Source organism: Salvelinus fontinalis, unplaced genomic scaffold (assembly GCF_029448725.1).
Source record: "Salvelinus fontinalis isolate EN_2023a unplaced genomic scaffold, ASM2944872v1 scaffold_1101, whole genome shotgun sequence".
NCBI lineage: Eukaryota > Metazoa > Chordata > Actinopteri > Salmoniformes > Salmonidae > Salvelinus > Salvelinus fontinalis.
This window is the reverse complement of record NW_026601310.1, coordinates 36,652-53,909: the sequence shown is the minus strand read 5'-3', so window position 1 is coordinate 53,909 and position 17,258 is coordinate 36,652. Positions and strand designations below refer to the sequence as shown.

Here is a 17,258-nt window from a genome sequence, read left to right as displayed (position 1 = left end):
AGAGGAAGATGTTTATGTATACTCTGTGTGTTTGAATGTCAGGACAAATGTGTCCTTTAAAAAAAGAAATGAAAAGGGCAGGCATGGAGAACATATCTCCTTTCAGAGTGAGGGATTCAAAAATCCCCCCCAAATGCATCATGGTTGAGAGACATATTTTATGTTAGTAGCAGTACACATTTACTGAACTGAGAGTCCATGGAATGAGGCTGTTCAGTCTGTGGAAGCTGTAAAGTTCTATGATGCATCCTCAAACAGCCCAGTATTAGAACTGCCATTGATTATTGCACCGTCGAGGATTGCATTGAACACAAGTAGGCCAACAGTCTACCATGCTGCTACTGCCATCTACCCAATACAGCTGGTAGTACATGGAGACTTGCCTGCTCATCTACTCTGATGCTGGAGTCAACAGCTCACAAGGCACCATAAACAGAATCAGAGCATGTGTTAGTTTGGAACAATAGTGACATCCATTTATTCACACAATACTGAAAGGAAAATAATAAATAACATGCAGATTGATGTCAAAATGAACTATTCAAATGTTGAAAATGAAAAAGGAGACAGTAACACTACAGGTAGATTACATTTAAACTGAATGGCTTTACATAGGAAGAGCCCCGTCTTCCAAACACTACCACAATCATTTTTCGTCGTCCCACAAAGTATGAAAGAGTCTACAACACAGCACAAAAGATGCTGACGTCAAGGAAAATGTCTGGAAATCCTTCGCTAGCAATGTGACATGTCTTTGCTAGATTGTATTAGTTTATCTGACATCTATATGATCTGTACCATTTACATCCGTCCTATAACCTCCTGAAGGCCCCGTCTCTTATCTGTTCTCTGATTAGCAACACTGTTGGCACGAGAGCAATGCTTGGACAAGGGGATAACACTTCATGTCATAACAAATGAAGGAGAGAGTTTGTGATTTTGCAAACAGCTAAAATATCCACACTAAAGAAGTAGGTTTGTGTGTGTTCCTTCCAGCCTTCTCTGCCTCCTCCTTTCCATTCTCCTCAATCCATCTCTCATGCCTCTCTCCTCTCGGGGAAGATGTTACAGCCCAGCTCCACCATGGCTCCCAGCAACATGCACCACAGAGGAATACACACAAAGGTGAGCTTGATATGGGTAAGCTTCTCCAGCCGGGCGCACAGCGTCAGACAGAAGCCCAGCTTCAGCAGCATGGACGCCAGGTACCAGGCCTTCTTCTTCAGGTCCTGGGAGCCGTTACGAGGTTCGTGGCCCGCTTTACACCTGGCGACCATCTTGACTAGTAACATGAGGAGGAGGATGCCGTCGAAGATCCATACGGGTAGAAAGGTGAGGAACCAGTTCCAGTGGACTTTGCCATCTAGTTTGAGGACGAGCATGATGAGGAAGGCCAGGGTGAAGATCCAGGTGAGGAGGACTCTCTGTGCGAGAGACATTGTGTCTCAGCTATGGTGGCTCCACAGGGACACAGGTAGTACTTCTACAGTGGAAATAGAGGTTGCTGGCCCCTGAGAAGAAAGGGTCAGAGAGAATACAGCCATGATGCACCGTTATTGTGCATTCAAACGGCACACATGAGTTAGCTAGCTGTCTAGATACAGTCAGACCTATACATGTAGAATGTCACAAGTTCTTCTGCGAGGCCTTAGCCGTCACAACAGGAACGTTATTTTTAACAGCTGCAGCCAGTTGTGCCTAACGTTACTTATAAATGTCATATAGAAAACTAACCAACTAGCTTGAATTTTTTTTATAGAAATGTTTAGCTAATAAGCTAACATTATTTGCAAGACTGATAAACACATTAACATTTTCAGAATGGCTAGTTAGCTCGCTAAAGTTTACTGGCGTTTGCTAAAATAGCTAACGTTAGTTATTCTAGCAAACACCGCAACGCGGTGCCGAAACCCACCTGATGTTGTGTTTAGTGATGATCAGAGTTTCTGTCTCCGTATCCACCGTTAAATAATTTTCGATAATCCATCATCAATATTAGCTACATGACCGTTCGTAAATATTAGCTAGTTTGAACAGCTGATTTCTGATTTATTTCCTTTACTTGCACGCAAGGTAAGATCCCGCCCAACATAAATACCTATTGGTTATTGATAATATTATTCTTCCAACTATTGGACCAATGTAATGTCAATCATAATATCACGTATTGAGGAAACAGGGCCTTTACCGTAAAGTTCCTAAAAAAATATCCCCAGCAGATTTTATAAATAAATGACAGCAACACAACGCAGAGCTGCGGTTAGTTTCAGACTGTGCACTTGTGTCTGTGAGAGGTATTGACATGTTGAATGCACCGAGCTGTCTGTTTGTAGTACTGGCACTTAGCTCGGGCATGCCACCAGAGGTCTTTTCACAGTCCCCAAGTCCAGAACAGACTATGGGAGGCGCACAGTACTACATAGAGCCATAACTACATGGAACTCTATTCCACATCACGTAACTAGTAAAATGAGATAAAAAATAACATTCCTTATGGAACAGCAGGTACTGTGAAGCAACACAAACATAGACACATGCATGCAAACACACGATTACATACGCAGATGTTGCAATCTCTATTGCGCTCCACACTGCCCTTTCCCACCTGGACAGCAGGAACATCTATGTGAGAATGCTATTCATTGACTGCAACTCAGAATTCAACACCATAGTGCCCTCAAAGCTCATCACTAAGCCAAGGACCATGGGACTAAACACCTCCCTCTGCAACTGGATCCTGGACTTCCTGACGGGCCGCCCTCAGGTGGTATGGGTAGGTAACAACACATCCGTCACGCTGATCCTCAGGGGTGCGTGCTCAGTCCCCTCCTGTACTCCCTGTTCACTCATTACTGCACGATGTTGTGGAAAATTGCAAGATTTTAAAAAAATAGGAGAGTTGGTTGTGAGCGCTGGGATATGTTGGGCTGTAAGGGATTCAGGTGTGAATAAGGAAACATTTTGTGATAATGTATTCTGATGATTATTGATTCTTGGTTTATTGTTTAGGTAACACCAGTGAATTTGAGCAGGTAGTTCATGTATTCTAACATTATAATCTGTTTCCATTACGTGGAACATTGTCAGGTCATTAAAGTGGACTGCAGTTTGAGTTTATTTTTATTTTTAAAGAGACAGTGCACATTAATCACAGTTGTGTGTGTCTAATGGCAGGGTATTCCAGACATGGGAAGCTCTCACACTGAAAGCAGATTGACTCAAGATGCTTTTCCTTAAGGGAACTATACAGTCATCTCTCATGGCGGATCTTGTGGATCTGCTGCCATGAGGTTTGGGTTTTCTGCTTAACAAAAGTACTGAGTGAGGGGGAGCCTGGACATTTAGAATCTTGAATACAAGATAGGCGTCAGTGTATTGCATAAGATTTTTTTCAACTCAGGAGCTCATGCTTTCTATAGCTATTGGGTTTCCTATCAAGTACTTTGAGAGCCTGTTTGCAGACAGACAGAATGGGTTTTAATGTTGTAAAGCAAGCTTGGGCCAAACTAGTCAGGTAGTTTGTTAAGTGGGGGAGTATCATAGATTTGAAGTATAGTTTTGTTACCTCTGTAGTCAAAACAATTTCATATGTTTTGGAAATGAGCTAAGTTGAATTTGGTTATTTGAGTTACTTTTTTCATTTGCTTTTTAAAAGACAGGTTGGAATCAATTATGAAGCCGTGGTTCTTAAAATCAGAAACCACCTGGAGCTTTTCCCCTGATACATAGACATCTGTCTCAGGGCATCAGACACCACCTGGAGCTTCTCCCCTGATACATAGACATCTGTCTCAGGTGCATCAGATACCACCTGGAGCTTTTCCCCTGATACATAGACATCTGTCTCAGGGACATCAGATACCACCTGGAGCTTTTCCCCTGATACATAGACATCTGTCTCAGGGGCAACAGATACCACCTGGAGCTTTTCCCCTGATACATAGACATCTGTCTCAGGGCATCAGATACCACCTGGAGCTTTTCCCCTGATACATAGACATCTGTCTCAGGGCATCAGATACCACCTGGAGCTTTTCCCCTGATACATAGACATCTGTCTCAGTAGCATCAGATACAACCTGGAGCTTTTCCCCTGATACATAGACATCTGTCTCGGGGCATCAGATACAACCTGGAGCTTTTCCCCTGATACATAGACCTCTGTCTCAGGGGCATCAGATACGACCTGGAGCTTTTCCCCTGATACATAGACCTCTGTCTCAGGGCATCAGATACCACCTGGAGCTTTTCCCCTGATACATAGACCTCTGTCTCAGGGGCATCAGATACGACCTGGAGCTTTTCCCCTGATACATAGACCTCTGTCTCAGGGCATCAGATACCACCTGGAGCTTTTCCCCTGATACATAGACCTCTGTCTCAGGGCATCAGTTGTTTCTTTCTGAGGAACATGCAGACTGTGTTTTTATTGAGATGAAAACATGAGTCTCTGAGCAACTTTGTCATCTGAACCATTACAGTAGTGAGTTCTTGTGTAGCTTGTTGTTTGTTATTTGCATGCATTTATCACTGTATCACCTGCATACATTGGAACTTCAGACCCTGTACAGACAGAAGGAAGATCATTATAGTACGAGCTGAACAGTATTGACCTTTGGGGAATGCAAACATTGAAGATATGAGTGGAAAAAAGTTAGTTTTGATTTTTACGCTGATGAGACAACGGCAACTTTTGAAAGGTTTTAGATTTGTTAAACAACAGGGTCGTTTTTACTAAACATATCAACAGGTTGAAATGATTAGATGCTGGAAAGGGGTTATGGGTTTGTTTATTGTTTATTGTTTACTGTTTATTTTAGGTGTTGATTTGACTTAATTAAACATTGTATTATCTGATGTGTTTGAGTAGGATTCTTTCTTCCGGAACGGATGGAAGTTACCTAAAGTATGAATGTTAAAGGAGCCATGGGAGAACACGTCTCAAACAAAAACATTTTAAATGCCTGGGATTAAATATTGCTGATTCCTTACGCTGAGAAATGTACTACATTTGCGTCAGAGGAAAAAATTATTACAATTAGATACAATTATCCTGGTATCATTACTATCTAAGGGTAGCGTATGTTCAATTAAGCATACTAATGCATTGATGTAGATTAAAACTAATGATTAATGATTTGAGGTACAGTGGAATTATCATTATTATTAGGTTTTGTTTATAGTTAACTTTTGGGTTTCTGAATCGGTGTAGTATAATGAATGCTAACAAAGTATTTTGTGTTTTTTCTGGGAAAATGGGTGTTTCATTGTCTCTCTTTGAAATGTTTCCTGGGACCATAATCTTGGGGAGAGTGAATGAGATTGAGGCTGTAAACTACCACATTGAAAAGGCCTGGAAATGTTTTGTTTGTTTTTACCTTACGGTTTGCAAATACCCCCCCCCCCCCCACACACACACACACTCACAACATATTTGTTATGACTATTTGTTGGTGTTTTTAAAATACTATGTTTGATTTTATTTTTACAAATTTCCTTTGGGTTTGGTGAGTTTTCCATTTCACTTAGTGCTAAGGTATCTTAAAGGGGCACGCACGCACATGGAATTTGTATTTTCTGAGTTTTAATTAAACATGTGAATTCTTTTGATAAAGGAATGTTCTGGGAACCTGGGATACAACATGTAGGAAATGTTTGACTATTTTTTAAATTTGTCTAATATAGTAAGAAACACTTCTTTGAAGGGTTTGTATGACCTATGACCTCTAACATGACTTTCCGTTGTGGCTTGATCACCCTCATTGGAAAGCCATTTGGATAATGAATTTAAGGTAATTTGTAATACTGATTTCAAGGTCATTTGTGTAATTGATAAATATGATGGAGTTTATAGTTCTTAGCCATATTTGTAATTTGGACCAATGTGAAGAAGGAGAGGTCATTGCCTTTAACTAAGGGTAGGCTGCTTTAAGTCTATTCTCCTAAGAGCATATGGGTACAATCATTTTTCTTTGGAGTTTTTCAGATTAGTGCTTTTAATTTGATTAGGTTATTTGAAATGCTGTTTTTATCTTTTGTACCAGTAGTAGTGTTGTTTTATACATTACTCTCATGGAGACTTATGTGTTAAAAATGGGGGAGGATTCAGTTCTATGAGGTTTTGGATTGAAGTTTACACACCTTGAGTGATATGTGAAGGAGTGTATTGTTGTGTTTGTTCTGTTCTATTCCCGATGGGTTATAAGTCTAACTTCCTGATCCTGTGGCTCTGCGATGGAGTTGACAGTGTGATGGGGAGTATAAGCCAATTTGAAATAGTAGTTTCAATAGAATGTGTTATTCTCTTTGACATATGTTTAGACATTTGTATTAAGAATAATTGGTAAAAGTACAAATGTATCATGTAGTTAATGAACTGAACTAAACTGTTGTTCTAATCTGTTCTTTCGAGGTTATCATGAAAAATGGAGAGAAATCGGTTCTAAACTTCTCTTGTGTTGCTGGTATACTGATTGACGAATGGACAAGACATAATGGGTGGTAAAGGTGAGACATTGAAATTGGGACATCCACTTTGAACTGTAAAGCTATCTGAAGAAGTACAAAAAGGACGCCAGAAGAATCAGTGCCTGAAGGAGGGGGTTGGTCAACTGTGCAAAAAAAAATTGTTTAGACTTTTGGGGTATCAGGATGATTGTAGAGGTCTACACCACGTAAAATTATAGTCATTTAGATGAAGAATGCATTGAGATACTGATCTGTATTATAATCATGATGAAAATGTTAATAGTAGAATTATGGGATAATTATACTGGATGTTAATATAAATGTACATCCTGCTAATGTCGATGTGTGTTAAATTGAGTTTTTTTACTTTGAGTGATAGGACCAATTTGAATCACTGAGCAATGTCATTTAAAAAACGTTGGTTGGATAATTAACTGGGTTCTAATTATGATTTTATTTGTAAATTGAGTGATTTTTAAAACTGAAGGATTGTTGTTATGAACTAAAGATGTTGAAGGTATTATAAGCCTGCCATGGTGAATGGAGAGGGTGAACTCTGACCTGGAGAGTGAAACGGATCCTAATCTAATTGATCTATAGGTATTGCCTTATAAATAGTGGAATCGTGATGCTTGTATTGGATCATGTTCATTAGGCACCAAGGAGATTGTGTTTGAACTCCTAGTTCAAACATTTTATTTGAACTAGGAGTCACTACCTGGATTTGTTCAACAGGATATGCTAATTTTAGTTTCTCGGATGGAAATTTCCAACATACTATGCTGATCCATTGGAGTGTGATAGATAACTAAAGATTATTTTATTAAACTCCATTGTTGCATGCACTGCATTATGCATTAATAAACATGTGCTTTTCACTGTCTATGGAAATTATAGCTTTGAATCTCATAAACTGTATGTATTTTTTGTTTTTCTGTGTGGGTTTGTGCAGGTGACTGTGGATCATAACCTTCCCAGACAAATTGCTAGAGTGCTTAGAAAATGTGTTGGGGATTGAAATAAGAGACAGTGCTGAGTTTCTTGGAATGAGGCTGGTCATGTGCAGGAACCCCATGCAATGAGTTATTGTTTTGTGATTTTTGTAGAATATATGTATTTTCTATGTGAATGAATGTTCTTAAATCTTGTAATTTTCTTTTAAATTGAGAAGATTCTCAAAATGGGGGAGATGTCGTGGAAAATTGCAAGATTATGTTATAATGCTTGTATTGCATTGTAATGGTTGTTTTATTCGACAGAATAGAGTATTTTGTTAATTATTGTGTGTGTGTGTGTTCTACTGAGGATGGGCCTCTATGACATAACACTGACAGAGGAGATTTACGATGTCTTTGGGTGATAAAACCTAAAGAGCATTCCAGAGAACATGAGCTAATGGTTCTGTTCTATGCCGTACCAGGGAGAGACGGTTCCCTTTTGGAGTAAGAGGGCCAGACACTGGTCTTTACAATGAAAACTGTTGACACAGCAGTAACTGTCTGCTATGTTTTATAGATATCTTTCATACAAATCTTAACCTTTGTGAACTGTTCCTAAGATCTGTGGTTCGTCATGTGGGTTGAGAGGGGTGTATCTTGACTATAAAAGATCTTTGTACTTTTCTGTTGGTACTTCCAATGGTTCATTAGAGATAGCGCATCATTGAATGTCAAAAAGCTCTTATTATTAAAGATTATTATTAAAGATGTAGTTTAAGTATAACTCTGACTGGTGTGTGAACTCTCCTCCATTGGTAATGCAGAAATATGCCACCACAACGGTCAGGCACGATTCCAACACCATCATTAAGTTTTCTGCTGACACAACACTGATAGGCCAGATCACCGACAACGATGAGACAGGGAGAAGGTCAGAGACCTGACCGTGTGGTGCAAGGACAACAACCTGTCCCTCAGCGTGATCAAGACAAAGGAGTTGATTGTGGACTACAGGAAAAGGAGGTCCGAGCACACCCCCCATTCTCATCAATGGGGCTGTAGTGGAGCAGGTTGAGAGCTTCAAGTTCCTTGGCATCCACATTACCAACAAACTAACATGGTCCAAGCACACCAAGACAGTTGTGAAGAGGGCACGACAAAACCTATTCCCCCTCAGGAGACTGAAAAGATTTGCCATGGGTCCTCAGATCCTCAAAAGGTTTTACAGCTGCACCATCGAGAGCATCCTGACTAGTTGAACCACTGCCTGGTACGGCAACTGCTCCACCTCCGACCGCAAGGCACTACAGAGGGTAGTGCATACGGCCCAGTACATAACTGGGACCAAGCTTCCTACCATCCAGGACCTCTATACCAGGAAGGCCCTAAAAATGGTCAAAGACTCCAGCCACCCTAGTCATAGACTGTTCTCTCTGCTACCGCAAGGCAAGCAGTACCGGAGCACCAAGTCTAGGTCCAAGAGGCTTCTAAACAGCTTCTACCCCCAAGCCATAAGACTTCTGACCAGCTACTCAAATGGCTACCCAGACTATTTGTGTTGCCCCCCCCCCCCCCCTTCACTGCTGCTACTCTCTCTTATTATCTATGCATAGACACTTTAATAACTCTACCTACATGTACATCATTACCTCAATTACCTCGACACCGGTGCCGGTACCTCCTGTATATAGCCCTGCTAATGTTATTTACTGCTGCTTTTTAATTATTTGTTATTCTTATCTCTTACTTTTTTAGGGATTATCTTAAAACTACATTGTTGGTTAAGGGCTTGTAAGTAAGCATTTCACTGTAAGGTCTACTACACCTGTTGTATTCGGTGCATGTGATAAATACAATTTGATTTGATTTGATACGCACTATACACACATGTACATGGATTTTGTGTTATAGATATGTGGTAGTAGAGGCCTGAAAGCACAAACGTAATATGTTGTGAAATCTGTTATGAATGTATTGTAATGTTTTTAAAATTTATAATTGCCTTAATTTTGTTGAACCTCAGGAAGAGTAGCTGCTGCCTTGGCATAATAAATACATAAATACATAAATACAAATACCGACATTTCAGCTATAACACCACTAGATGTCAGTAAAGCTCTATGAAGTTGTTCAACCTTTTGCTTTTTTGTGTGGTAGTAACTATAACTGGTTGCCAGTCGTTTTAGCCAACATTCCACTCCTTTGGAGGTTCTCCGGTACATGACCTCATTACCGATTCATGTGTTGGTTTTTTATGACCATGTTTTTCTTTCTGCTTGCATTTTGTATTTATATTTTGAGGTGTGTATTCTTTGTAATTTATGTAATTTAGAGCTCATCTGTAAAAGAGACCTTGGTCTTGGTATGACTCCCTGATAAAATAAAGGTTAAATAAATCAAATAAATGACATGGTGTTTGTTCTACAAGGAGTGGAATGTTAGCTAAAAAGACTGGCAACCAGGTAACTAATAACTCACCATAAACTAAGTTGCGCACATATACCGTTCACGTCGGCTAGATGCTTGACAAGCTGGATGTATTTATACAGTAAACGGATTGGAGGTCAGGGAGAGAAAGGGAAAAGAGATCACTTCAAAATCAGCGAAACTGTGAATCAAAGACTATCATATAGATAACGTCCTAATATTCATAAAATCACCGGTCTGCAGCAACCGGGGTCAACGAGGTAAGAAACGAGACGTGCATTATTTTCATTTGATTGCATTTCACCAGCCAGCTATTTTGAGGCATCAATGCTAAACGTGAGCTAGCGGATTTGAGCATTGTTTGAAAACACGAAATCATCCAGCTAGCTAGCTAATTATTGTATCGATTAACAGATTACAAAAGTATGTAACGTTATCTAACGATTTACAAACGCATGACAGGATCCGTAACGTTTAGAATGTGATCTGAGCCCCAAGAGTCGAGACTGGAGAGGAAGAGTTTGAGTGAGAGAATTGACACAGATTGAGCAAGTATGTTAGTAACACACGTTTAGTTAACCAGACAGCCCCATGGATGTCTCGCCTCAATGAACATCTGGCTGCATCGGAGATTGGGCCGGGCTGAGATCAGATGTTGACCCCTTACAGGGCCTTCAATATGCATGACTGTGTCCCCTCCTCCACCGTCCGACCCCCACTACACAGCTCAATACAGCCAGCTAGTCTACAATCCCACTGCAGTAATGCCCATGGCATGAAACACACAGCTAGCTAATAATACAGTAATACAATTGTGTTACTAAGACGTTTATCATCACTTCATCTAGTTTGCTCTGTGCCTTATCAAGTATTGGGGACAAGGTCACTGACCAGATCACACGTTATTTGGGTAGTTCGGATAGTCCATCTGTAGATAAGCAACTGTTTGCAAGGTTAGGTTTAGAATATGGGTTAGGTTTAGGATAAGGGTTAAGTTCAGGGTTAGGATAAGGATTAAGGTTAGGGTTAGGTTTAGAATAAGGGTTGGGGCTAGGTTTAGGATAAGGCTTAAGTTCAGGGTTAGGTTAAGGTTAGGGTTGGTAGATAGTTAGTTTAAATGTTACTGATAGTCCATCTGTATATGCTCTATGGACTATCCAAAGAAAGGGTTACCAAAGACCAATTAAAATATCCTAATTGTTTTTGCCTGTGTGAACGCAGCCATATAGATCTAGTCAATCAAGTGGAAGGAGCTAGTTGAGGAACAGGATGTGCCACTGGCTATTTGCATAGCTAATACCAACTCTTTATCATGTTGACAAATGCAGATCTGGAGTAGAGACAAATCACCACAGACACTGTAGACTAACAATAGACATTCTGTCTACATCACATGTACATCCACACTGGGGGATCCTTGTTAGGTGATGATGACTAACGTTATAGTGATGTATTTGGGGTAGCCTGGTCCCAGATCTGTTGTCTCCTCCTATAGCCTGGTCCCAGATCTGTTGTCTCCTCCTATAGCCTGGTCCCAGATCTGTTGTCTCCTTCTATAGCCTGGTCCCAGATCTGTTGTCTCCTTCCATAGCCTGGTCCCAGATCTGTTGTCTCCTCCTATAGCCTGGTTCCAGATCTGTTGTCTCCTCCTATAGCCTGGTCCCAGATACGTTGTCTCCTATAGCCTAGTCCCAGATCTGTTGTCGTCTCCTATAGCCTGGTCCCAGATCTGTTGTCTCCTCCTATAGCCTGGTTCCAGATCTGTTGTCTCCTCCTATAGCCTGGTCCCAGATATGTTGTCTCCTATAGCCTGGTTCCAGATCTGTTGTCTCCTCCTATAGCCTGGTCCCAGATCTGTTGTCTCCTTCTATAGCCTGGTCCCAGATCTGTTGTCTCCTCCTATAGCCTGGTCCTAGATATGTTGTCTCCTATAGCCTGGTCCCAGATCTGTTGTCGTCTCCTATAGCCTGGTCCCAGATCTGTTGTCGTCTCCTATAGCCTGGTTCCAGATCTGTTGTCTCCTCCTATAGCCTGGTCCCAGATCTGTTGTCTCCTCCTATAGCCTGGTCCCAGATCTGTTGTCTCCTCCTATAGCCTGGTCCCAGATCTGTTGTCTCCTCCTATAGCCTGGTTCCAGATCTGTTGTCTCCTCCTATAGCCTGGTCCCAGATATGTTGTCTCCTATAGCCTGGTCCCAGATCTGTTGTCTCCTATAGCCTGGTCCCAGATCTGTTGTCTCCTTCTATAGCCTGGTCCCAGATATGTTGTCTCCTATAGCCTGGTCCCAGATCTGTTGTCTCCTATAGCCTGGTCCCAGATCTGTTGTCTCCTTCTATAGCCTGGTCCCAGATCTGTTGTCTCCTTCTATAGCCTGGTCGCAGATCTGTTTGTGCCTTTGTCCACTTCATTGTTCATGTTTGGCTTAAATGAGTGACAATGAGCACATTTTTAAGATCGTTCAACTTGAAATGTAATGCAGTCTTCAATGTCATCTGTTATTCATTTAAAAAGGACCCAGTAACTTTTTTTCATATTATTTTGGGTGTAGGCTAGTGAGTCTAGCTGCTCATAACTATATAATAATATATACCATGTGGAGGAGGCCTAATGTGCAAGGAGGCCTAATGTGCAAGGAGGCCTAATGTGCAAGGAGGCCTGATGTGCAAGGAGGCCTGATGTGCAAGGAGGCCTGATGTGCAAGGAGGCCTGATGTGCAAGGAGGCCTAATGTGCAAGGAGGCCTGATGTGGAGGATGCTTTTATCTAAAGTGACTTACCGTTGTACGTGCATACATTTGACATATTGGTGGTCCTGGGAATCGAACCCACTACCCTGGCGTTACAAGCGCCATGCTATTCTCTGTGAGTGACTACACTACAGTTAATTGATTGAATGTAGAGAATGTAGGGCCTGTCTAGTATCTTCATCCTCATGCCAGACCTCTCCCTTCAGTCCTTTGTGCTTCTTCTCTCAACCGTGTCTGTCTCTGTTCCTACATGATAAGGGGTTTTCATATGATGGCACTAGCTTCCTGTAACCTGTGTGTGTGTGTGTGTGTGTGTGTGTAGCAGTGTCTCCTCTAGGTCTACAGACCTCTCTTCCCAGTGTACCAGTGTCTCCTCTAGGTCTACAGACCTCTCTGCCCAGTGTAGCAGTGTCTCCTCTAGGTCTACAGACCTCTCTGCCCAGTTTACCAGTGTCTCCTCTAGGTCTACAGACCTCCTTTCCCAGTGTACCAGTGTCTCCTCTAGGTCTACAGACCTCCCTGCCCAGTGGACCAGTGTCTCCTCTAGGTCTACAGACCTCTCTGCCCAGTGTACCAGTGTCTCCTCTAGGTCTACAGACCTCTCTGCCCAGTGGACCAGTGTCTCCTCTAGGTCTACAGACCTCTCTGACCAGTGTCTCCTCTAGGTCTACAGACCTCTCTGCCCAGTGGACCAGTGTCTCCTCTAGGTCTACAGACCTCTTGCCCAGTGTAGCAGTGTCTCCTCTAGGTCTACAGACCTCTCTGCCCAGTGTACCCGTGTCTCCTCTAGGTCTACAGACCTCTCTGACCAGTGTACCAGTGTCTCCTCTAGGTCTACAGACCTCTCTGACCAGTGTACCAGTGTCTCCTCTAGGTCTACAGACCTCTCTGACCAGTGTACCAGTGTCTCCTCTAGGTCTACAGACCTCTCTGCCCAGTGTACCAGTGTCTCCTCTAGGTCTACAGACCTCTCTGCCCAGTGTACCAGTGTCTCCTCTAGGTCTACAGACCTCTCTGACCAGAGTACCAGTGTCTCCTCTAGGTCTACAGACCTCTCTGCCCAGTGTACCAGTGTCTCCTCTAGGTCTACAGACCTCTCTGCCCAGTGTACCCGTGTCTCCTCTAGGTCTACAGACCTCTCTGACCAGTGTACCAGTGTCTCCTCTAGGTCTACAGACCTCTCTGACCAGTGTACCAGTGTCTCCTCTAGGTCTACAGACCTCTCTGACCAGTGTACCAGTGTCTCCTCTAGGTCTACAGACCTCTCTGCCCAGTGTACCAGTGTCTCCTCTAGGTCTACAGACCTCTCTGCCCAGTGTACCAGTGTCTCCTCTAGGTCTACAGACCTCTCTGCCCAGTGTACCAGTGTCTCCTCTAGGTCTACAGACCTCTCTGACCAGTGTACCAGTGTCTCCTCTAGGTCTACAGACCTCTCTGCCCAGTGTACCAGTGTCTCCTCTAGGTCTACAGACCTCTCTGACCAGTGTACCAGTGTCTCCTCTAGGTCTACAGACCTCCCTGACCAGTGTACCAGTGTCTCCTCTAGGTCTACAGACCTCTCTGACCAGTGTACCAGTGTCTCCTCTAGGTCTACAGACCTCCCTGACCAGTGTACCAGTGTCTCCTCTAGGTCTACAGACCTCTCTGACCAGTGTACCAGTGTCTCCTCTAGGTCTACAGACCTCTCTGACCAGTGTACCAGTGTCTCCTCTAGGTCTACAGACCTCTCTGCCCAGTGTACCAGTGTCTCCTCTAGGTCTACAGACCTCTCTGACCAGTGTACCAGTGTCTCCTCTAGGTCTACAGACCTCTCTGACCAGTGTACCAGTGTCTCCTCTAGGTCTACAGACCTCTCTGCCCAGTGTACCAGTGTCTCCTCTAGGTCTACAGACCTCTCTGACCAGTGTACCAGTGTCTCCTCTAGGTCTACAGACCTCCCTGACCAGTGTACCAGTGTCTCCTCTAGGTCTACAGACCTCTCTGACCAGTGTACCAGTGTCTCCTCTAGGTCTACAGACCTCCCTGACCAGTGTACCAGTGTCTCCTCTAGGTCTACAGACCTCTCTGACCAGTGTACCAGTGTCTCCTCTAGGTCTACAGACCTCTCTGACCAGTGTACCAGTGTCTCCTCTAGGTCTACAGACCTCTCTGACCAGTGTAGCAGCAGTGTGGCTTAACTTCATCTGAATTACATGTTCATTTGAGTCTGTCAGACTTTGTGTGGATTTGCATTCGTCAGTTGTACTTGGACTGGAAGCTCCTTCCTGTCAGGGTTTAGGCTGCTCCACACAGCTGTGTTGGTTTGGGCTGCTCCACACAGCTGTGTTGGTTTGGGCTGCTCCACACAGCCGTGTTGGTTTGGGCTGCACCACACAGCCGTGTTGGTTTGGGCTGCACCACACAGCCGTGTTGGTTTGGGCTGCTCCACACAGCCGTGTTGGTTTGGGCTGCTCCACACAGCCGTGTTGGTTTGGGCTGCTCCACACAGCCGTGTTGGTTTGGGCTGCACCACACAGCCGTGTTGGTTTGGGCTGCTCCACACAGCCGTGTTGGTTTGGGCTGCTCCACACAGCCGTGTTGGTTTGGGCTGCACCACACAGCCGTGTTGGTTTGGGCTGCTCCACACAGCCGTGTTGGTTTGGGCTGCTCCACACAGCCGTGTTGGTTTGGGCTGCTGCTCCACACAGCCGTGTTGGTTTGGGCTGCTGCTCCACACAGCCGTGTTGGTTTGGGCTGCTGCTCCACACAGCCGTGTTGGTTTGGGCTGCTGCTCCACACAGCCGTGTTGGTTTGGGCTGCTGCTCCACACAGCCGTGTTGGTTTGGGCTGCTGCTCCACACAGCCGTGTTGGTTTGGGCTGCTGCTCCACACAGCCGTGTTGGTTTGGGCTGCTGCTCCACACAGCCGTGTTGGTTTGCGCTGCTGCTCCACACAGCCGTGTTGGTTTGCGCTGCTGCTCCACACAGCCGTGTTGGTTTGCGCTGCTGCTCCACACAGCCGTGTTGGTTTGCGCTGCTGCTCCACACAGCCGTGTTGGTTTGGGCTGCTGCTCCACACAGCCGTGTTGGTTTGGGCTGCTGCTCCACACAGCCGTGTTGGTTTGGGCTGCTGCTCCACACAGCCGTGTTGGTTTGGGCTGCTGCTCCACACAGCCGTGTTGGTTTGGGCTGCTGCTCCACACAGCCGTGTTGGTTTGGGCTGCTGCTCCACACAGCCGTGTTGGTTTGGGCTGCTGCTCCACACAGCCGTGTTGGTTTGGGCTGCTGCTCCACACAGCCGTGTTGGTTTGGGCTGCTGCTCCACACAGCCGTGTTGGTTTGGGCTGCTGCTCCACACAGCCGTGTTGGTTTGGGCTGCTGCTCCACACAGCCGTGTTGGTTTGGGCTGCTGCTCCACACAGCCGTGTTGGTTTGGGCTGCTGCTCCACACAGCCGTGTTGGTTTGGGCTGCTGCTCCACACAGCCGTGTTGGTTTGGGCTGCTGCTCCACACAGCCGTGTTGGTTTGGGCTGCTGCTCCACACAGCCGTGTTGGTTTGGGCTGCTGCTCCACACAGCCGTGTTGGTTTGGGCTGCTGCTCCACACAGCCGTGTTGGTTTGGGCTGCTGCTCCACACAGCCGTGTTGGTTTGGGCTGCTGCTCCACACAGCCGTGTTGGTTTGGGCTGCTGCTCCACACAGCCGTGTTGGTTTGGGCTGCTGCTCCACACAGCCGTGTTGGTTTGGGCTGCTGCTCCACACAGCCGTGTTGGTTTGGGCTGCTGCTCCACACAGCCGTGTTGGTTTGGGCTGCTGCTCCACACAGCCGTGTTGGTTTGGGCTGCTGTAACACCACAGCATCGGTAGGTCACAGTCTCTCTTCTCCCAGAGTGGTGTCCCTAGTCTAAACCACTAATGTACTGGAACCGTCATGGTGTGCGGAGACTGGTGACTTCAGTCACGTCCCTCAGTTCAATGTGTATGACTGTCTGTCTGTCGGATGAAAATCTGTTGGATGAGTGAAGGCTATTCTTAGTGTGACTGACTGTTTTATCCATGTCTGGCTGGCTGTCTGTCTTCCTGGCTGGATGTCTGTCTTTCTGTCTGGCTGGCTTTCTGTCTGTCTGTCTGTCTGTCTGTCTGTCTGTCCAGCTCTCACAGTCAATAGTGTTTGATACGTCTGTCTGTCTTTCAGTAGCTAGAGAAGCCAAGGCACTTGTACTAGACTGTTGACAGTGGTCTACTGTATTCTGGCTAACCCATTGACGGACTCTCAGCAGACTCTATCAATGAGCAGCAAATTGCTGTCTTGTTAGTCTATAATACATCTATTATCATCCACATTGACCAAACTAAGGCTGTTTGTCATTTTGCTGTAGACCATGTTGTGTGTGTTGTCTTGAAGAGACCAGTAACTATAGAGGGGATGGCTGACAACGTCATAAACGATCTGTGTGGCGTCGAGGGGGCAGAAGTCTGTGTTGTTATGATCCTGAAAGGTCAGATAGCTAGCAACAATGACAAGAAGCTGTCATGTAGGGAATCCTAGGTTACTCATTTAGTCTCATTGTGTCTTCTTCTTGACACCATGTCTTGTTTTGAGGGGTTTTGACTGACGTCATGTCAATGCTAATAGGGCTAAAATTCGCTAGCTAGCTAACCAACAACTGTAATGACGCATTTAAGAGACAACAAGTGCTCA

General features: G+C 44.5%; 1 protein-coding gene across 1 annotated transcript; it reads right to left on the bottom strand.

Annotated features, from left to right (window-relative positions):
- Window positions 1-450: 450 nt before the first annotated feature.
- On the bottom strand, window positions 451-2,061 carry LOC129848683 (transmembrane protein 60-like). Its single transcript, XM_055915775.1, has 2 exons — window positions 1,916-2,061; window positions 451-1,511 (listed from the first exon to the last, which is right to left on the bottom strand). Exon 2 carries the CDS (start codon window positions 1,437-1,439, stop codon window positions 1,038-1,040), a length of 402 nt encoding a protein of 133 aa, XP_055771750.1. The 5' UTR covers window positions 1,440-1,511; window positions 1,916-2,061; the 3' UTR covers window positions 451-1,037.
- Window positions 2,062-17,258: the final 15,197 nt, after the last annotated feature.